Below are 16,735 nucleotides of genomic sequence, written 5' to 3'. Positions count from 1 at the left end.
ATATAATATTCTTTTTAATTCATAATAGTATAAATATATTTTAATATATTTATTTATATTCATTTAATATATAGTGCTTTTTTTTTGTCTTGATTTAATATAGTGCTTTTTTTTGTCTTGATTTGATATATATACTGGGCCCAATCTCATAAACACTCAAACTTTCACAACAGGTCCGTCATTATTTTTGCTCGGCTCACCATTTCATTCTAAGCCAGCTACATGACACCATCACAATTCGCAAGAGTCAATCCACATCATCACACTGTATTGGGCATTATGGACATTTTAGGCACCTCCTCGCTCCACAACGGATAAATAAGTAACCAGACTACCATACACCCACTTTGATTCAGCATCACATCATTCTTCTTTCTCTTTATCTCATCCTTTCATATATTTTATATTAAATCTCAATGGTTTAGAAGCATGGCGTACTGAACTTCTAGCACAGTAACCTTCCTCACCTGAAATGCTTCCTATAACAAGTTAACAACCCTTTTTCCTTTTCTTCTCCTTCATCGTCTAATCGTCTTCTTCTAATAACTGCCACACCGTTTTTAAAAAAATAAACCAAAACGGCGTCGCATCCTCCATCAAGGACTGGTTCAACACGCGCGACCCACTCATCACCCGAATCTTTCAGATTCTCTCCTCGACGGACTTTCTCCTATAACGACGCCGCCCTAACACTCCCCCGTCTCGACGAGTCCAAAGATTCCAGCGGCGATCTTTCTCTGTCACCTTCAAATATGTGGTCTCTTAGTGGTCGAGCTTCTCTTCTTCTCAGGTAACCCTAACCCTAATCGTCTTCTTTCTCTTTCTTTCTCGCTGCTATAAAAAAAATTAATAGTGATTGCAACGGAGTTAATTCTGGTACTTTGGAGTCTTCTAGAAGGACATATGATCGTTTGTTGTTGCCGAATACGTTTTACCATTCCGAGCATGCCTCCCTGAAATTCGTTGTGAGTAGGCGCGAACTTTCTTCGCAAGATGATGCCAATAGCTTGAAAGATCAGGATGGTTTGGAGGAATCACACTGCGAATTTACAGAGAAAGAAGGACTTCCTGATTTGCTTCCTGATAAATTTGATGAAGAAAGGAAAGAAAAAATCAGACAAAATATCTCACGGGCATGGCGCAAGATTAACCTTAACCCTCACAACCCTGAGTGTAAAGCTGAACTGGTAATTAAATTAATTTCTCATCAGTTATTTGTTGTAATTATGTTCACGTGTTAACTTTGGTTTTTTGTATGTTTATTCTACTTATTTATAGCTACTGTAAATACTTATCTTTTGTTTTTCATTTTTACATGAATAATGTCTTACCGTGTGTGCTTTCATTTATCTTTTTATGGTTGGTTTTGTATAGTTTGAGAAGTTGGGAGAAGCAAAAAGTCTGAATGAATTTAGGGAGAGATATCTTCCTACTTATGTTAGTTTGATTGCTAAATTGTCTGATTATGAGCTACATGAATTAGAAAAGTACTTTGAGGGTTATCCAGAACCTTTTAAAGGGAAATTTGCTGGAGTTCTTTTATCAATTCGTGGTGCTCAGGCCAAAAGAAATGCAGTTTTAGTTGAACACTATATAACCGTTGGGTTAAAAGAAGATGCCAAAGATTTATTGAAGAAGATGGAAGGTGAAGACCTACAAAAGAATCCTCGGGTTGGTAGGTATTTACTTCTGTCTTATGCGAAATTGGGTGATATAGATGAAGTGAGAAGAATTTGGGAGCTTTGTCAAGCTTGCTCTCGAAGGGAAGTGTGTCTGGCTGCAATTGAGTCTTTTGCTGAATTGAATAAAATTGATGAAGCAGAGGCGGCTTTCGAGTTTATGTCAAAGAGAGGGCTGCTTCTACCCAAAAACTATTCACTTATGATAAAGATTTATGCAAATAATAAGATGATAAAAAAGGGCAACGATCTCGTTATGCGAATGGCAGACAATGGGATCCAAATAGGTCCATTGACATGGGACGACCTAGTTAAACTTTATATTAAAGCAGGGGAAGTTGAGAAGGCAGAAACCGTTTTACAGGAGGCAATCCTGCTGAACAAGGAGAAACCATATATCAAGTCCTATACTGCTATTATGGAGCATTATGCCAATAGAGGTGATATCCATAGTACAAAGATGATTTGGCAGAAAATGAAAGAAGTGGGCTACAAGTTTAGTTCGAGGCAATACGAAGTTCTACTACAAGCATATTTAATTGCCAAGCTTCCGGCACATGGAATGAGGGACATGATGAAAGCCGATAACATAGTTCTCAACCCAGTTCTTCGGCGTCTGTTGGTTCAAGTTGATCCTTTTCATAAGATTGAAACCTTAGATTTGCGTATCTTTAATGTACGAAATTGAGGAAATTAACAGATTCAAGTTTTTTAATTATTATTAAATTTGTATGTGCTTTATTATTATTATTATTCAACTTGCTTGCACCCCTAAGGCCATAAGAGCCTTTTTTTTCATTTTTGAGAAAATGACAAATTAGTCCCTGACCTTTTAATCTTTAGACATTTTTGTCCCTGACCATTGGAAAATACATTTAAATCCCTGACGTTCCTGAAAATCAGACGGATCAATCCCTCCGTCCATAACCCACTGTTAGACCCGTCGGAAAAGGCTGACCTGGCACCCCTTTGCTTACCTGGCTCAACGGCGTTCCCACGTGGCACGTTAGTGGGATGGAACTTTTGAAAATAGGACACATAAGTCCCTCTCACTCAAAACGACGTCGTTTTGAGTGCTGCCCTAATCCTAAAATTTATGGGCAGGTGAAGTTGTTGCCGAGAGCAAAGGCATCTGAGAGCTCGGAACCTTCTTATCCGGATCATGGGCAGGTGTTTATTCATGTTCAACTTAGTTGGTTTTTATTGGCTTCTTGATAGGGATATTGGTTTGTTAATGATTCTAGCCTTTGTTGAAATTGGTAATCAGGTGCATGGCCAAGGCAATTCCACGAAACCTGTCTTTGATGGAACTGGGAATGGTAAGGAGGCAGGACAACGCCCGAAGCTGAATCTGAAGCCTCGCTCACAGCTCCTTGAGCATCACCTGGAAGGAAACACTGAAAGAGAGAGGCTAGTTGCATAAGTTAGTGTGAATGAGTTAGGAAATTAACTGTTTGGATTATCTATCTGCACATTGTGTTGTCTCCGAAACATAGCAAAAACTTGTTTATAGACAATTTTTTTAGTCTTTACCGGCTTTTGATTGAATGAGCATTGCTGTCATTTGATTTTAAAATTTGAAAATGATTTGGGTTTTAATATTTGGCAAAGTTTTCATGATCTCTCCTGAATTAAATAACTCAGGATCTATTTGCTTAAACATATAAGTCTTCAGTTTATTTTGGTTGGTGGTATACCTAAGGCTCATATCTGGCTGCATTTGGAACCCTAAGATGCCTCTTGTGCTTTATAAATCAACATAGAATACATGTTTAAATGCAATCATGGAACATTGCATGGAGCACTTGTTTGAGTATGAAAGATTTGATGGGATTCATTAACTGAATAAATAATGAGGTGATGAAATAACTCAATAGTGTAGCCATTATATTGATTAGTTTATTTGGTAGGCACAGATCTTGTTAGTGCAATGAATCACAGTCATGTACTCATGTTATATGCCCAATTTTGATAATATAAAAGCTTTGGTTTTGTTCATTCCCTATATAAAAGCCTTTGCTCAATGATAAGGCCGCGTTGGCCTATGCTGATCTATTAATGGAAGTAACCTCTCTGCTAATGGGATTAGGGGTGTGCACACTAATGGTTTTATCTTGAAAACTTATTTACTTAAAGGGAAAAGAGAATGGTTATATGACTTATATCCAAAAGAAAAGATGTGGTGGGTACTATACTGACCTTCACATGTGAGACAACCATACAAACCATGATATATTGGGACAATCAATCTTAAAGTTTAGTGAAGTCAAACAAGTATAAGTAGAAATCTTCATATTGACTTTACCCGTTTAACATGCATGACTTGTTTTGGTTTTGTGTGATAGCAGCGAAAGAAGAAATCTGTAGAAAGATTTGGCACTACTCACTAAATTCTTTGTTTACCCTTATAAATTACAATATTAGTGAACTCTTGGGAGAACAATCTACTTCTCGTTCTAGTGCTTCTGCTATAAGCCAATAAGCTATTGTGTGGCTTAATATATGTTTAATATTGTGGGAAGAGAAACCACTGATGTTTTATACTTCTTCTTATGCTTACATACACATAGCTCAACTCTTATAAATACAAAATACCGACCACTGTTACAAAACTACCTATGATAAGAGACTTCAGGTAGTTAATTTTTTTTTTTTTTGTCTGTAATTAATTTTGGGTTGTTCATCCAATGTTATGTGGTATACGTGATAGTTTGGGAGTACAATGTGAATTTTACTTGAAGGGGTCTTACTTCCATTCTTGTTTAACTTAAAAGCTCATACAAAGGAATTACCATGTTGAACTTTGTGAAATAGTACTATTTCACCTTTTCAATACTTTTAATGCTCAATTGAAACAATATGGAATACTTTCAGCTAGTTTATTTGCTTATTTATTCATGGGCTTCTTCTCTAATAATGGAACATCTGATGCAAATATTCAGGAATGCTTTATTTGGTGGTGCCCGTCCAAGAGAACTGGTAAGTTGTTTCATTTATTTATTTCCTGTATTCAGTTAGAATTCAAATGTATCATGTGCTGCCAGTCATTACAACAGATTTTTCTCCACTTCATCCATGCTTTTAGCTTGATAACGTATCTGATTGTTTCCTCAGGTTCTGAAGGAACGAGGGGTTGATGATGTTGTGATCAACAATTTGGATGTGGGGGTTGAGCATTCAAATAGGAATTGACTTTGGCTCCTTTCTCTATGTACAATTCAGCTATCTTCATGGTTTAAACTTGAATTCAACTATTGTGTTGTCCAAAGGACTGAACATCCTACTCCAAGGACCAAGAAACTTCCTGAATGCTATGTGGAAAAAAATGAGGGTGCTCCAGCTCCTTATGATCGATGGACTGGCAAAAAACCTGAGAGGAAAGAACAAAGGGTAGAGGCTGAGAGAGTTAATTCACAGGCACAAAGGAGGAATTGGCGCAGTGATAACCGGCGAAATGTGCAAGAGGTAGACAAGCAGCAGGTTGCAGAGAGACCACCTTCACCAAAGACATGGCATAAACCGGCAGAGGAGCCAAAATCATCTGCGGAAACTGGCAGTATGAGCCACGGTAAAGCAGCTTCGGCGGTTGATCTTGCACAAAACGACCCAAATGAATTTTAGGATTAGGGCAGCACTCAAAACGACGTCGTTTTGAGTGAGAGGGACTTATGTGTCCCGTTTTCAAAAGTTCCATCCCATTAACGTGCCACGTGGGAACGCCGTTGAGCCAGGTAAGCAAAGGGGGTGCCAGGTCAGCCTTTTCCGACGGGTCTGACGGTGGGTTATGGACGGAGGGATTGATCCGTCTGATTTTCAGGAACGTCAGGGATTTAAATGTATTTTTCAATGGTCAGGAACAAAAATGTCCAAAGATTAAAAGGTCAGGGACTAATTTGTCCTTTTCTCTTCATTTTTTTATTATTATAAGATTTAAACCCATCATCGAGTCATACTAATTTTGTCACCACTCGACCAACCATAGATTTATATAGGTGCGTGATTTTTATTAAGAGAATTTTTCCATATTTTCTGATTGACTATTTACCAACAAGAAAACTAGAAATACTTTTTCATATATTTTTTCTTTTCAAAATAATTATTTTTTTTAATTTAGGCGTTAGGATTTAGTTTATATATATATATATCTTAAGATTATTACTAATGCAAATTTTTAAATTTTTTATTTTGATAATATAAAATAAATATATTAGAAATTAAAGTTTATATTTTTAATATTTTTTTAATTGATAACTTTAACCTATGTTTGCTAAACTCTACGTTTTACTTCCAATGTAATGTATCAGATACAAACATTAAATTGTTAATAAAACTAAAAATAAAAGAGAATTATGCTAAAACGATACCTATTGTTTCTTTTTAAAATAAGAAATATTATTGACCCATTTGCTAACAAGTAACAACAAATAAACTACATCAAAGCATGTAAGTTATTGAGCTTGTAGTCTTGTTCTGATTACACATATCTCTTTATTTTAATTCCAAAAATTTTTTGTAGCTCTTTCAGTGATTTACTATTCAATTCAAGTTCAACATGTTATGCTCTGGATCATTGTTCCTAATCTTAACTACTATATAACCAGTTTTGATACAAATGATCACGAATCTTGTTAATAAACCTCTTTCTAAAGCATAAAGTATTCTCAAATTTCTTAAACAATTATCCCACTGATTGGTTTTCTCAGAAGCAATAGAACACAACATAAAAAATAATGTTTCTTAAACAATTATTGGTTTTTTCCTCTAGTGTACATTTCTTTCAAATGTCACCATTAAAAAAATGGAAGATAGGGAAAAGGGATTGAGGGCATAGAAAAAATTAAATACAATTTTCAATGGCATAATACAACATTGTTATAAATATATATCAGAGCTTATAATTTTTAATGGCATAATAATTGCAAACACACCCTAACATTGTCTCTTCCATTCAAAACTCTACTATGTCTATGTGCTTCATATTATGAAAAATACAACGTCAGCGTAATGTTTTATGCCTTCTAAGACGAAAAGAGCCTAGAAAACAAATAACCATGGCAACCCTGCGCTGTATTTAGCAGAGGTGCAACTTGGCATGCATCGTCAACATCACGATTCTTCCATTTCTCTAGTATATCTTCTGCATTAGGAGCAAGTTAATGCTGCAAATATGGAAGAATCGTGAAAATTTTCTCGGCTCCCATTCTTTAATTATTCTGCACTCTCTATTAACCATAATTCACTTACGGAGGGAGTAGGACATTTATTTATCAGATCTCATTATGAATTTGATCTCACTATGTTGTTCTATGTCCAAACAAGGATTTGCAAAAATGTTTTTTCAGTCCAATCACAATCATATCTTTGAACGTAACAAATCAGCATGTTAAAATCAATTTGCACTTGGAAGTAATTATGTGATAAAAAGACAAAACATTCAGTAGTTACAACTTACAGACAATACACCTATGCTATCACATTATCTATTATCTCTGTCACTAATATCATTGTCCCTGTTCATGAAATGTTATCCCATAATATACTTATATTCTCCGGTACCAAGGCAATGGGAGCATTTCCAAATGAACCTGGTTTGTCCTTCCCTTCCCAACCCAAGATGGCTTAGTGAGTGAGATATGACTATGTGGTGACAACTTGGGGGAGCGAGGAAGGAGTAGTGTTGGGCCGACCGTGGAGAGCTTGAGGAGGAATCAAGTGAGAGAACATAAGATGAGAAAACACCACATCCAACTCAAAACCTTAAAGTGTCAAGTTAATATGTCTCTCATCTTATAAACTCATCACTCTTCCATGCTTTCTGAGACTAACTTCAACACTCCTTACACTTACAACACTAATAGGTAGGCCATTGAAACTCCCACTCTCGAATTGAACCACTGCCAATAAACTCAGGGTCCCAATAGCCATCTATCTAAGCAAGCAAAATATTTCCAGTATATATCTACTCCACCATGACCCTTGATATCTGAAACAAACGAGCTTCTTACTCACTTTAACATTTTCTCAAACATCTGGTGGGCATGATTGTGACTGTTCCTAACAATGCGTATATTGAAACAACATTACATCCCTTTAACTCGATGGTGCTCCATTTATTCTATTGTACTATACACTCACGACACTGGTGAGTTTATTATAACAAGAATTTTAAGTTTACTATAACAAAAATTTTAAGTTTATTTAATCGGCACCAAATACTATTTCAATTAAAAATTTATTGGAATGATTACTAATTTATTTTAAGGAGATTAATAAATTTTCTATTAATATATAACCAATACTCATGTTCTCAAGTGTTATCTCGAGGGAATAGAGGTGCATGAATTTGAAATAGAAGTCGTACAAAGTTTATGAATAATAAAAGTAACATATATGAATATCTATAAGAGATCTCAATGTCAAATTTAGTGGATATATGAGTAGAGTAAATTATTTGGATTAAAAAGATTTTGAGATGAGTATTTATAAGAGAGTCTAGAGTTGACCGTACGAATAATTATTGCTCTTAACGAAGTAATTATTTTTATTGTAGAAAATTAAGTTTTACTTAGTGTGTGAATATTTTTATTAGTAGATAGTTATAAATTTATTCTTTAAATCGAGTTGAGTATCAGATTAGAGGATTAATTTTTTATAATATTTTTTAACTCGACAAACTAAAGAATAATACATCGTGAATTAAAATTTTATTTAAAAATTTGTTATTTGTCGTTGATTAATAAGTTACAACATGTACAAGACAATATTCGAACTTCTATACTTACTTAAACAAATTAATGAACTAATAACTAAACTACCTAAAATTGGTTAGGGATCCAAATTATATTGGACCAAGTCGTATTTGGCAACTTGTTGCAATCCGAAATAAGTTCAAAGCATCTCCTAGGTCCTTGCCAAGTCCTTTTGTCTTTGGGCGGATTGCAGAGATTGGATGATCTAATGAGTGAAATTTGAACTTGTGATAAATTAATGCTTAGTCTATCGAATTGAAAGGTATTATGAACAAAAAAAAAAGTAGAATAATATATTTTTTAAATTTATTTGTTTGTCAAATAAAAAAAATATCAATTTTTATGTGGTATAAATATAAATTATATTGATTTATTATAATTTTAAATTTGGTAATTCACGTTATTAAACCAAGTTCTATCTAATATAACACAAATCACCCAAAATGAATAACGTTACATGAATCACCCAGCAGATTACTATATAAATCAATAAGCTAGATTTACGTTTGTACATAAATCGAAACAGCTATGTTCGAATTATATGTACACCTAGTAAATCTAATGAGATTATTTTGATTTATATGTAAATGCAACATTACCTAGTAAATCTAATTAGATTATTTCGATTTATACATGCAACGTATGTGTAGTAAATCTACACCCACTATTTCAATTTATTTTAAATCATGTTGTTTTGATTTATTCAGAAGGTAAACGATATAAATAATATATTTACCTAAATCATTGAGATATTACAAATTTTTATAATATTTCTAACATCTTTTAAATTATTTTTTTAAATTATTTTGTATGAAATAATTTTTTTTGTACTATAACTTAAATAAATTTATTAAAAAAATTATTAAAAAATATATTTATTGAAATTTTAAATACAATACTCTTTTATGTAATTAATAATTTAAAAATTATAACCATTATTTTATTTTATGCGAAGTAATTAAAAAAAGATTAAATTTAAATATAAATATTTATACATATACTCAAATTTTAAATAAAATACTCTACGTAATAAGTAATAATTTAAAAAAAATTATTTTATTCCACCGCCGCCGAAAAAGGGAAAACCCTAGCTAGCTTCCACCGCCGCCGAACGGAGGAACCCGTTGCCGCCGTCCGTGCCTTTCCGAGGAGTCTCTCTTTGTACTGTCGGTGTTATCCAAGTCAAATCCTCTGTGCGATGTCTTTTTTCTCACTCGGCGCCCGTCTTCCATTGGATTCGTCCTGCTCGCGGTCGTCTTGTCGCCGTCGTCTCATTGTCATTGTCTTGAAGGTCAGTAACTTTGGTGTGCACATATTCTTCGATTTTCATTTTATTCTCTGAATCTCTGTTCTGAAATCAACAAATTATTGAATGATTATAGGATTTTTTGTTTTGTTGAAATCGTTGAATGATTATTTGATTTTTAGATTTTGGCTCTGTGTTTTTGTAAAATTTGTAGATGATTATTTGATTATTCAGCCCAAAACTATGTGTTTTGTGTTGTGTTTTAGATTACATAGAAAAAAAAAATCAATTACTTAAAACACTTGCAAACAAAAATGCCCAAAAAAAACAACAGCTTCCCAATGGATCCTCGGTTGGGTCCTTCTACCAACAACGTTGTAGTTGTATGCATAGTTAGCCTCATCTATTGCCTCCACTTTGTGCAATATAAACTTGCTTTCTCCATCTGCATATATATCATTATTATCACAATTCACAACTATGATTATCTCATATATAAATTTGCTTTCTCCATCTTCTTCTCAATTGTTTTGATGTGTTGATTGGTTGCATGATGATACAGAATTACACAGGTACGGATTTTGCCCCCACAATAGCATTTTCAGGTTAAAATAAATGATTAAAATAGATCAAGAATTAAGACTATCTTTGAACTTGTGATTTTAATTTACTGATTATTGATTTTGAATGTATTATGATTATTGATTAGTGATGTGTTGCTGAGTTGTTGTGTAATCTTAATGGAATCTCCTCTTTCTCTTGAATTCTGAAAACAGCATCATGGGTTTGTTTAACCTAAGACTCAATTATAATGCTGTTTCTGCTGCTATTCACTCTCTTTTCTCTTTCAACAATCACTCATCTATCACAATTTCTTCTTATCAGTTCAATTATTTCCTCATTTCATTTCATGTAATCATATATTCATGTTCTTTTTCTCTTCTATAATTAGTTGCTCTTTTTATTCATTAAAAAAATAATTTGCGTATTTAATTTAGTATCATCACTGTCTAGCTAATGCTAATGCTTGGTTATTGAATGCTCTATTTTAAACTTTTGATATGTTATATAATGTAGTAATTTTATTGTTTTTAGTGGTTAATTTAGTATCATCATTTTTTTGCTAATGCTCTCTTTAATTTAGTGTCACTGATTTTGTTAAAAATTTTAATACTCCAAAGTTTCGAGAAGTATGAATTCACGTCGCGCGTTTTGAGGAAGGAACATGACAATGCTGCAGCCACTGAAACATGTAACCAAAGGCAGATCCCTCTTCTCTTCTTTCCTCATTCACAGTATCCACCCTTCTTCCTTTTCTTCTTCATCATCTTTTTCTTCTAACTGCCACACCGTCTTAAGAAAAATAAACCAAAATGACGTCGCATCCTTCATCAAGGACTGGTTCAGCACGCGCGACCCACTCATCACCCGAATCTTTCAGATTCTCTCTTCGACGGACTCCTCCAATAACGACGCCGCCCTCGATGCCTCTCTCTCCACCCTAACACTCCCCCGTCTCGATGAGTCCTTCGTCCTCACCGTACTCCACCATGGCACCGCCGCCGCACACGTCTACCCCTGTCTCCGCTTCTTCCATTGGGCCGGCCGCCAGCCCGACTTCCACCACACTCGCGGCACCTTCTCCGCCATCTTCCGAATCCTCGCTCGCGCCCCATCAGGGAAAGACCTCGACGAATTTCTTCAATCCTTCCGCCGGCGTGACTCCGCCTTCTACCCCCGTGTGCGGTTCCACGATACTCTCGTCATTGGATATGCTATTGCGGGTAAGCCTGAGATTGCACTCCAAGTGTTTGGTAAAATGCGGTTTCATGGTTTGGACTTGGATTCTTTTGGTTACCATGTGCTTTTGAATGCCCTTGTTGATAAGGATTATTTCAATGCTTTTGATGCCATTGTTAGGCAGATTAGGATGAGAGGTTTTGAGAATCGGTATACCAATGCTTCTGTTATGAAGAGGTTGTGCTATCTGGGGAGGTTGGATGAGGCCGAAGGGTTCTTGTTTGGCTTGGTGGATGGTGGCAAGGAGCTTCATGGCTCCGAGGTGAGTGCTCTTGTCAGTGCTTTGTGCGGGAGCAATAGGTTTGATCATGCTGTTAGGTTAGTTAGGGAGCTTGGGGATTTGGGGCTGGTGCCGCTGGATCATGCTTATGGAGTTTGGATAAAGTGCCTTGTGCAGGGTGGCCGGTTGGATGAGGCCTTGGAGTTTTTCAGACAGAAGAAGAGAGATGAAGGGTACATTCCTAGTTTGGCGAGGTACAACATGTTGATTTACAGGCTCTTGAGGGAGAACAGGCCCGACGAGGCGTGGGATTTGTTGATGGACATGTATGAGACTGCTATTCCACCGAACTCGGTTACCATGAATGCTGTGCTGTGCTTCTTTTGCAAGGCGGGGATGGTGGATGTCGCTCTTGATCTGTTCAAGTCGAGGTCAGAGTTTATGCTGTCCCCAAATCATATGGCTTATAAGTACTTGATACTTACTTTGTGTTGGGACGGAAACGCCAAGGAAGCATTCACTGTGTTGAAGAGCTCGATCAATCACCATTATTTTCCAGATAGAAAGACCTTTACTAGGCTTGCCAATGTTCTGTGTAGAGAGTGCATGATTGATGAGATGAAAGAGTTGCTCCATCTTGCCTTGGAACGGAAAATTATGCCTAATGCTTCCACATATGACAACTTTATAATGGCACTGTGCCGGGCAGGAAGAGTGGAAGATAGTTATTTGATACATGGGGAACTTAAAGGTGCGTCTGCTAGCAGGGCCTATGCAAATATGATCAAGGGTTTTAAAGAGTTGAATAGGGGAGATATTGCTGCTCGTCTTCTCGTTGAAATGAAGGAGAAGGGTCATAAAGTGACACCGGCTCTATGTAGAGTTGTTCTTTGTTGTTTACTTCAGATGGACAATTCAAGGTCTCGGTTTTTCAGTTTGTTTGAGATGCTGTCCCATAATGATCGTCAACATTATATTTATGATTGTTTCATTGATGCGGCTGGGCATGCCAAGCAGGCTGAGTTGGCTTGGAATGTGTATGAGTTAATGCTGAGGAATGGCATTCAGCCCACTTCATCTTCTCAAATTCTTATGTTGAAAGCTTATTTCAAAAGTGGAAGGACTTCTGATGCACTTAACTTCTTTAAACATGTTTGGTCCCGTGGATTGGCTACTAAAAAGTTATATAATTGCTTGGTTGTTTCTCTCTGCAAAAGCAAGAATCCTGAACCTGCGTATCTGCTCTTAAAACAAATGTTAAGTGACGGTTTTCATCCAAGCATTGAATGCTATGAGAATCTTGTACTGGCGCTTTGTTTATCGAAAAGATATCATAAGGCAGTGTATCTTGTTAATGTGTATGAGAAAATGGGACGTCGATTAACCTCTTCTCTCGGTAACATACTTCTTTCTCAATCTCTATCTTCACTGGAAGTTTACAATGCCTGTGTTCGTTTAAGAGGAGTGAAAGAGGAGGGAGGAACTGATTGGTCAATGCTTAGCTTTGTGGTTGGTGCATTTCATGATCATCGTAGCGTTAGCCATGTTGAGGACTTGGAGAAATTGATAGCAAAGTGCTTTCCACTTAACGTTTACACTTACAATTTGTTGTTGACAAAAGCATGCAAGAGTGATGATATGGAGCAGGCTTGTAAGTTGTTTGAAAGGATGCGTCGAAGGGGCTTTGAGCCCAACTGGCGGACTTATACCACCATGCTTGATGGTTTCGAAAGGCATGGGATGAGAGACAAGGCTGAGAGGTGGTTTCAAGAAAGTAAAAGGAATTATCCAACAAAGGAACCAGAATGATCATTTAAGGAACAATTGATCAGTATGCGTTAGATATCCAAAATGGTCCACCCAATTTTAGTAAGGATATTGTTTAGAATTGCATATTTATCAAAAGAAAAAAGTTATCTTGGATGCATTGGATTTAGTTTTTTTTTTTGTCTGTATCATTTATTAATATTACATCCTGTGCAATCCTTTTATGTTGACTACTAGTATTTTTATCTTAAGGTATATAAATTTTTTAAAACTATAGTCCATTTTATCCCCTGGTTTAGATTATGCATGATACAAAAAATTTATATAATCAAATTACTTTTATTAAAAAAAAAAGCGACAAAAATCTTCTGCTAAAAAGACCGAGGTCTTTGTAGATAAAAAATTAAATAATAAGATTTTTAATTATGATTTTTATTTGAAAAAGTCTAATTTTTTATTAATAATTAATTTTAATATTCGTTATCTAAAATTTGAAACAATTCAACGTGTATACTTTTACATTTAATTAGGTGTTAAGTCTGTTGTATAAATAGAAATAATTAATTTTTATACTTGCTATTTAAAAATAATATTTTTTTTCTCTATGTATATAAAAATATAATTAGATATTAGTATAAAAAAAATATATTGATAGTTATAAAATTAACTCAAAATTATTGATGTTCCCTCAGTAATCTGCAATATGCTTGTGACCTGTCTTCATTGCATCCTTATTTGAGCATAAGCTATATTGGTTTATCTTCATTGGACAATAATTCTCTCTTCTACTGGCTCTTATTTTGGTTTGTAGAAGAATTAAGCTGTCCTTTTTACCTTGGTTTCTTTAATGATTGTGTGCTTGACTCCCTTCCTTATTTAGATTTTGCACTTGAAGTCATATTTTAGTTCTTACTTCTGGTTGCCATTCATCAAAGTATTTTTTTTGGGTGATATGAAAGTGAAGGAATTGAAAAGAAATGCTGAAAATAAGCGCACTTGATTGTTTTCATCATTAGGTGGCTACTGGCTAAGATTAGACTATTGTTTTGCATCATCAGAAAATCATACAACCTTAGAAAGGTAGTCTATGGCTCTATGCTAACTATGTGGAAGAAATTTCATCCAATGAAGGAACCTCATAAAGGAAGTTGTCTTGTTGATATTGCTATAACTAGGAGTGGTTAGAGCATGTAACTGAATTACATGTGATGCAACTAGGTAAGATATTTCAGTCTATTTTCAGATTTTCTTATTCCCTGGTCCAAATTTACTCTAGACTTGAATATGATTGGTTGAAAAATGAGATTCCATTATGAAATGATGCATTATGACAGATAGTTGATGCATGATGCTGAAGAGAGTGTAGTGGCAGCTTCTTGATGGCTACTTGCACCATCTTAACAGAGCCATGATCAAACTAGTTCTAATTACCAAATATCAGCATTTGAATGCCATGAACAAATGCTTTGAATGTGCAACAGTGCATGCTCCCTGAAAAAAATTGTTTGGCAGAAAATCTTATATTAGAAACTGAAACAGGGACCCCCTATTTTTGGGGTACACAATATGACACTTTGAGATAAAGTTTAGTGATATAAATAGTTCAAATATTATTTAGAAGTTATTAGTTTACATTTTTGGAATGTTCAATTTAATTTTGTTTAGGAAAAGTTACTTATTTAAATTGTTTGGCAACCATAATTACCAGAATACAACTTTTGAGCATTGTAGACACAAATGCAACATTTACATTACTATGAAAACCGGAAGGATAGTGGTTTCTGAAATGTACGTAAACCACTACACTCTGCAATGGTTTATATTAGAACGGGTGTCAAAAGAAACCGCTACACCTTGTAGCAGATTTTGAAGTAACTCGACAGTTAAAAAATCGCGGCACTTCTATAACGAACTTTTCACAAATGGCGAATTGCAGAAATCGCGATACCCGATTTACATGTGCATATATAGTTAGTAATTCACACTACCATATATATAACATATATAGCAATAAATTCTCGTCTTCTTTATCCTTCTTTTTTCTTATCATTTAGGGTGCCTACATGTGCTATTGAAATAAAAGAAATTATTTACTGCTATTTAGAAAAAAAAGTTACTACAAAAATTAGCTACAATGTGACAAAAAAAAATGTTACAAGAAAAGATTATAAGTAAATAAAAAAATGAAAGCTATTTTATAAACTAAAACTATATATTTCTACCATTGTTCTTGATTTTCACTACCGTTTAGTTTATCTCCATATTTTAATTAAACATACCGTTTTCAGTAAATTCTATTTTGACAAAATTCCCTCTATAAAATAATTATGTGGGAGCTTTGACCTTTATGGAGGCTGCTCAAAGCCTCAATCTACTCAAATATTCAGAAAAAAAGAGACAAAACAAAAATCTTTGTTTTCACCTTAAATCTTCTCAATAAATCTTTGGCTAATTTTTTAAACTCAACGATTATCAAGTGTTCAATTAAAATTGCATTTCTTTTGTCTTGAGCAGCACGAATTGATAAAAGAACTTTAGTTTGAAGAATGTGGTTTTTGATTTCTTTTGCCTTGAGCAGCACGAATTGATAAAAGAACTTTAGTTTGAAGAATGTGGTTTTTGATGAGTGGTAAAGTCTGAGTGTTAGGAGGTGTTACCCAAACTTTTATAAGCATTTAAGTGAAATTTAATAACAAGAATTAACTTATTTTTGTAAGAATTTGAAGAGTTTTGGTTAAAGGAAAATGCGTTTGATTTGTTTAATTTTATCAAAGAGATATGTCTTGAGTACTTTTAAAGATTTTAGATTAATTAAAGTAATGAATTTAAGGATAAATGTTTTTGGGATTTTCAATTAGTATTTTTAATTTCTAATTGGTATGGTCTTGAACTTTGTTGAAAAAGATTTTAAAGTTTAGAATGGTTTTAAAATTGGTTCGAAATATTGGATTTAAATGATTTAGTTTTGAAATTAGTTCAAAATTTTTAGTCTAAATGATTTGACTTTGGTTTAAATTTTATTCTGTCCCTTCAGAAATTCAAACAGAAGAAGATTATGTTGTTTTGGCTCTTCCACAAAAGGGTTTGGAAGAGCAATTGCAATAACAATTCTAATGAATGTAAACAAGAAAGGCAATAACAATTCTAATGATGTAAATAAGAAAGGCGTTAATGTAATGTTGAGTTAATGTTGAATAATTAGAATAGAAAAGTAAATTGAAAATTTGTACTAAATTAAATTTGCACAATAATTAGAATAGAAAAGTAAATTGAA

The 16,735-nt window shown here is 34.4% G+C and overlaps 2 protein-coding genes across 6 annotated transcripts; both read left to right on the top strand.

Moving 5' to 3' along the window:
- The first annotated feature begins 380 nt into the window (after window positions 1-380).
- LOC130941140 (pentatricopeptide repeat-containing protein At1g80270, mitochondrial-like) lies at window positions 381-5,589 on the top strand. Of its 4 annotated transcripts, XM_057869538.1 has the most exons (6): window positions 381-790; window positions 896-1,187; window positions 2,784-2,849; window positions 2,947-3,102; window positions 4,622-4,658; window positions 4,794-5,589. In XM_057869538.1, exons 1-4 carry the CDS (start codon window positions 753-755, stop codon window positions 3,100-3,102), a joined length of 552 nt encoding a protein of 183 aa, XP_057725521.1. In that variant the 5' UTR covers window positions 381-752; the 3' UTR covers window positions 4,622-4,658; window positions 4,794-5,589. The 4 variants fall into 4 exon arrangements, with proteins under 4 accessions (XP_057725521.1, XP_057725523.1, XP_057725520.1 ...); XM_057869540.1 differs by lacking the exons at window positions 4,622-4,658; window positions 4,794-5,589 and having other exon boundaries at window positions 2,947-4,599; XM_057869537.1 differs by lacking the exons at window positions 2,784-2,849; window positions 2,947-3,102; window positions 4,622-4,658; window positions 4,794-5,589 and adding an exon at window positions 1,375-2,429 and having other exon boundaries at window positions 408-790; window positions 899-1,187.
- Window positions 5,590-10,099: 4,510 nt separating this feature from the next.
- LOC130940747 (pentatricopeptide repeat-containing protein At1g71210, mitochondrial-like) lies at window positions 10,100-15,194 on the top strand. 2 transcript variants are annotated; one of them, XR_009070395.1, is made up of 3 exons: window positions 10,100-10,246; window positions 14,478-14,679; window positions 14,796-15,194. XR_009070395.1 is itself a non-coding variant. In XM_057868979.1 (2 exons), exon 2 carries the CDS (start codon window positions 10,900-10,902, stop codon window positions 13,501-13,503), a length of 2,604 nt encoding a protein of 867 aa, XP_057724962.1. In that variant the 5' UTR covers window positions 10,212-10,246; window positions 10,856-10,899; the 3' UTR covers window positions 13,504-13,672. The 2 variants fall into 2 exon arrangements, 1 of the variants encoding a protein (XP_057724962.1); XM_057868979.1 differs by lacking the exons at window positions 14,478-14,679; window positions 14,796-15,194 and adding an exon at window positions 10,856-13,672 and having other exon boundaries at window positions 10,212-10,246.
- The last annotated feature ends 1,541 nt before the right edge of the window (window positions 15,195-16,735 follow it).

This window comes from Arachis stenosperma, chromosome 7 (genome assembly GCF_014773155.1).
Source record: "Arachis stenosperma cultivar V10309 chromosome 7, arast.V10309.gnm1.PFL2, whole genome shotgun sequence".
In the NCBI taxonomy this organism is placed as follows: Eukaryota; Viridiplantae; Streptophyta; class Magnoliopsida; order Fabales; family Fabaceae; genus Arachis; species Arachis stenosperma.
Note: the sequence above shows the minus strand (reverse complement) of the source record. Positions and strands in the feature narration are given on the sequence as shown.

Excerpts from the sequence above, each read along its gene's own strand:
- LOC130941140 (XM_057869536.1), top strand. The coding sequence starts at position 753 with ATGTGGTCTCTTAGTGGTCGAGCTTCTCTTCTTCTCAG. Across the intron at positions 791-895 it reads CGAGCTTCTCTTCTTCTCAG|AAGGACATATGATCGTTTGT; the intron begins GTAACCCTAACC and ends GGAGTCTTCTAG. Across the intron at positions 1,188-1,374 it reads CTGAGTGTAAAGCTGAACTG|TTTGAGAAGTTGGGAGAAGC; the intron begins GTAATTAAATTA and ends GGTTTTGTATAG.
- LOC130940747 (XM_057868979.1), top strand. The coding sequence starts at position 10,900 with ATGACAATGCTGCAGCCACTGAAACATGTAACCAAAGGCAGATCCCTC.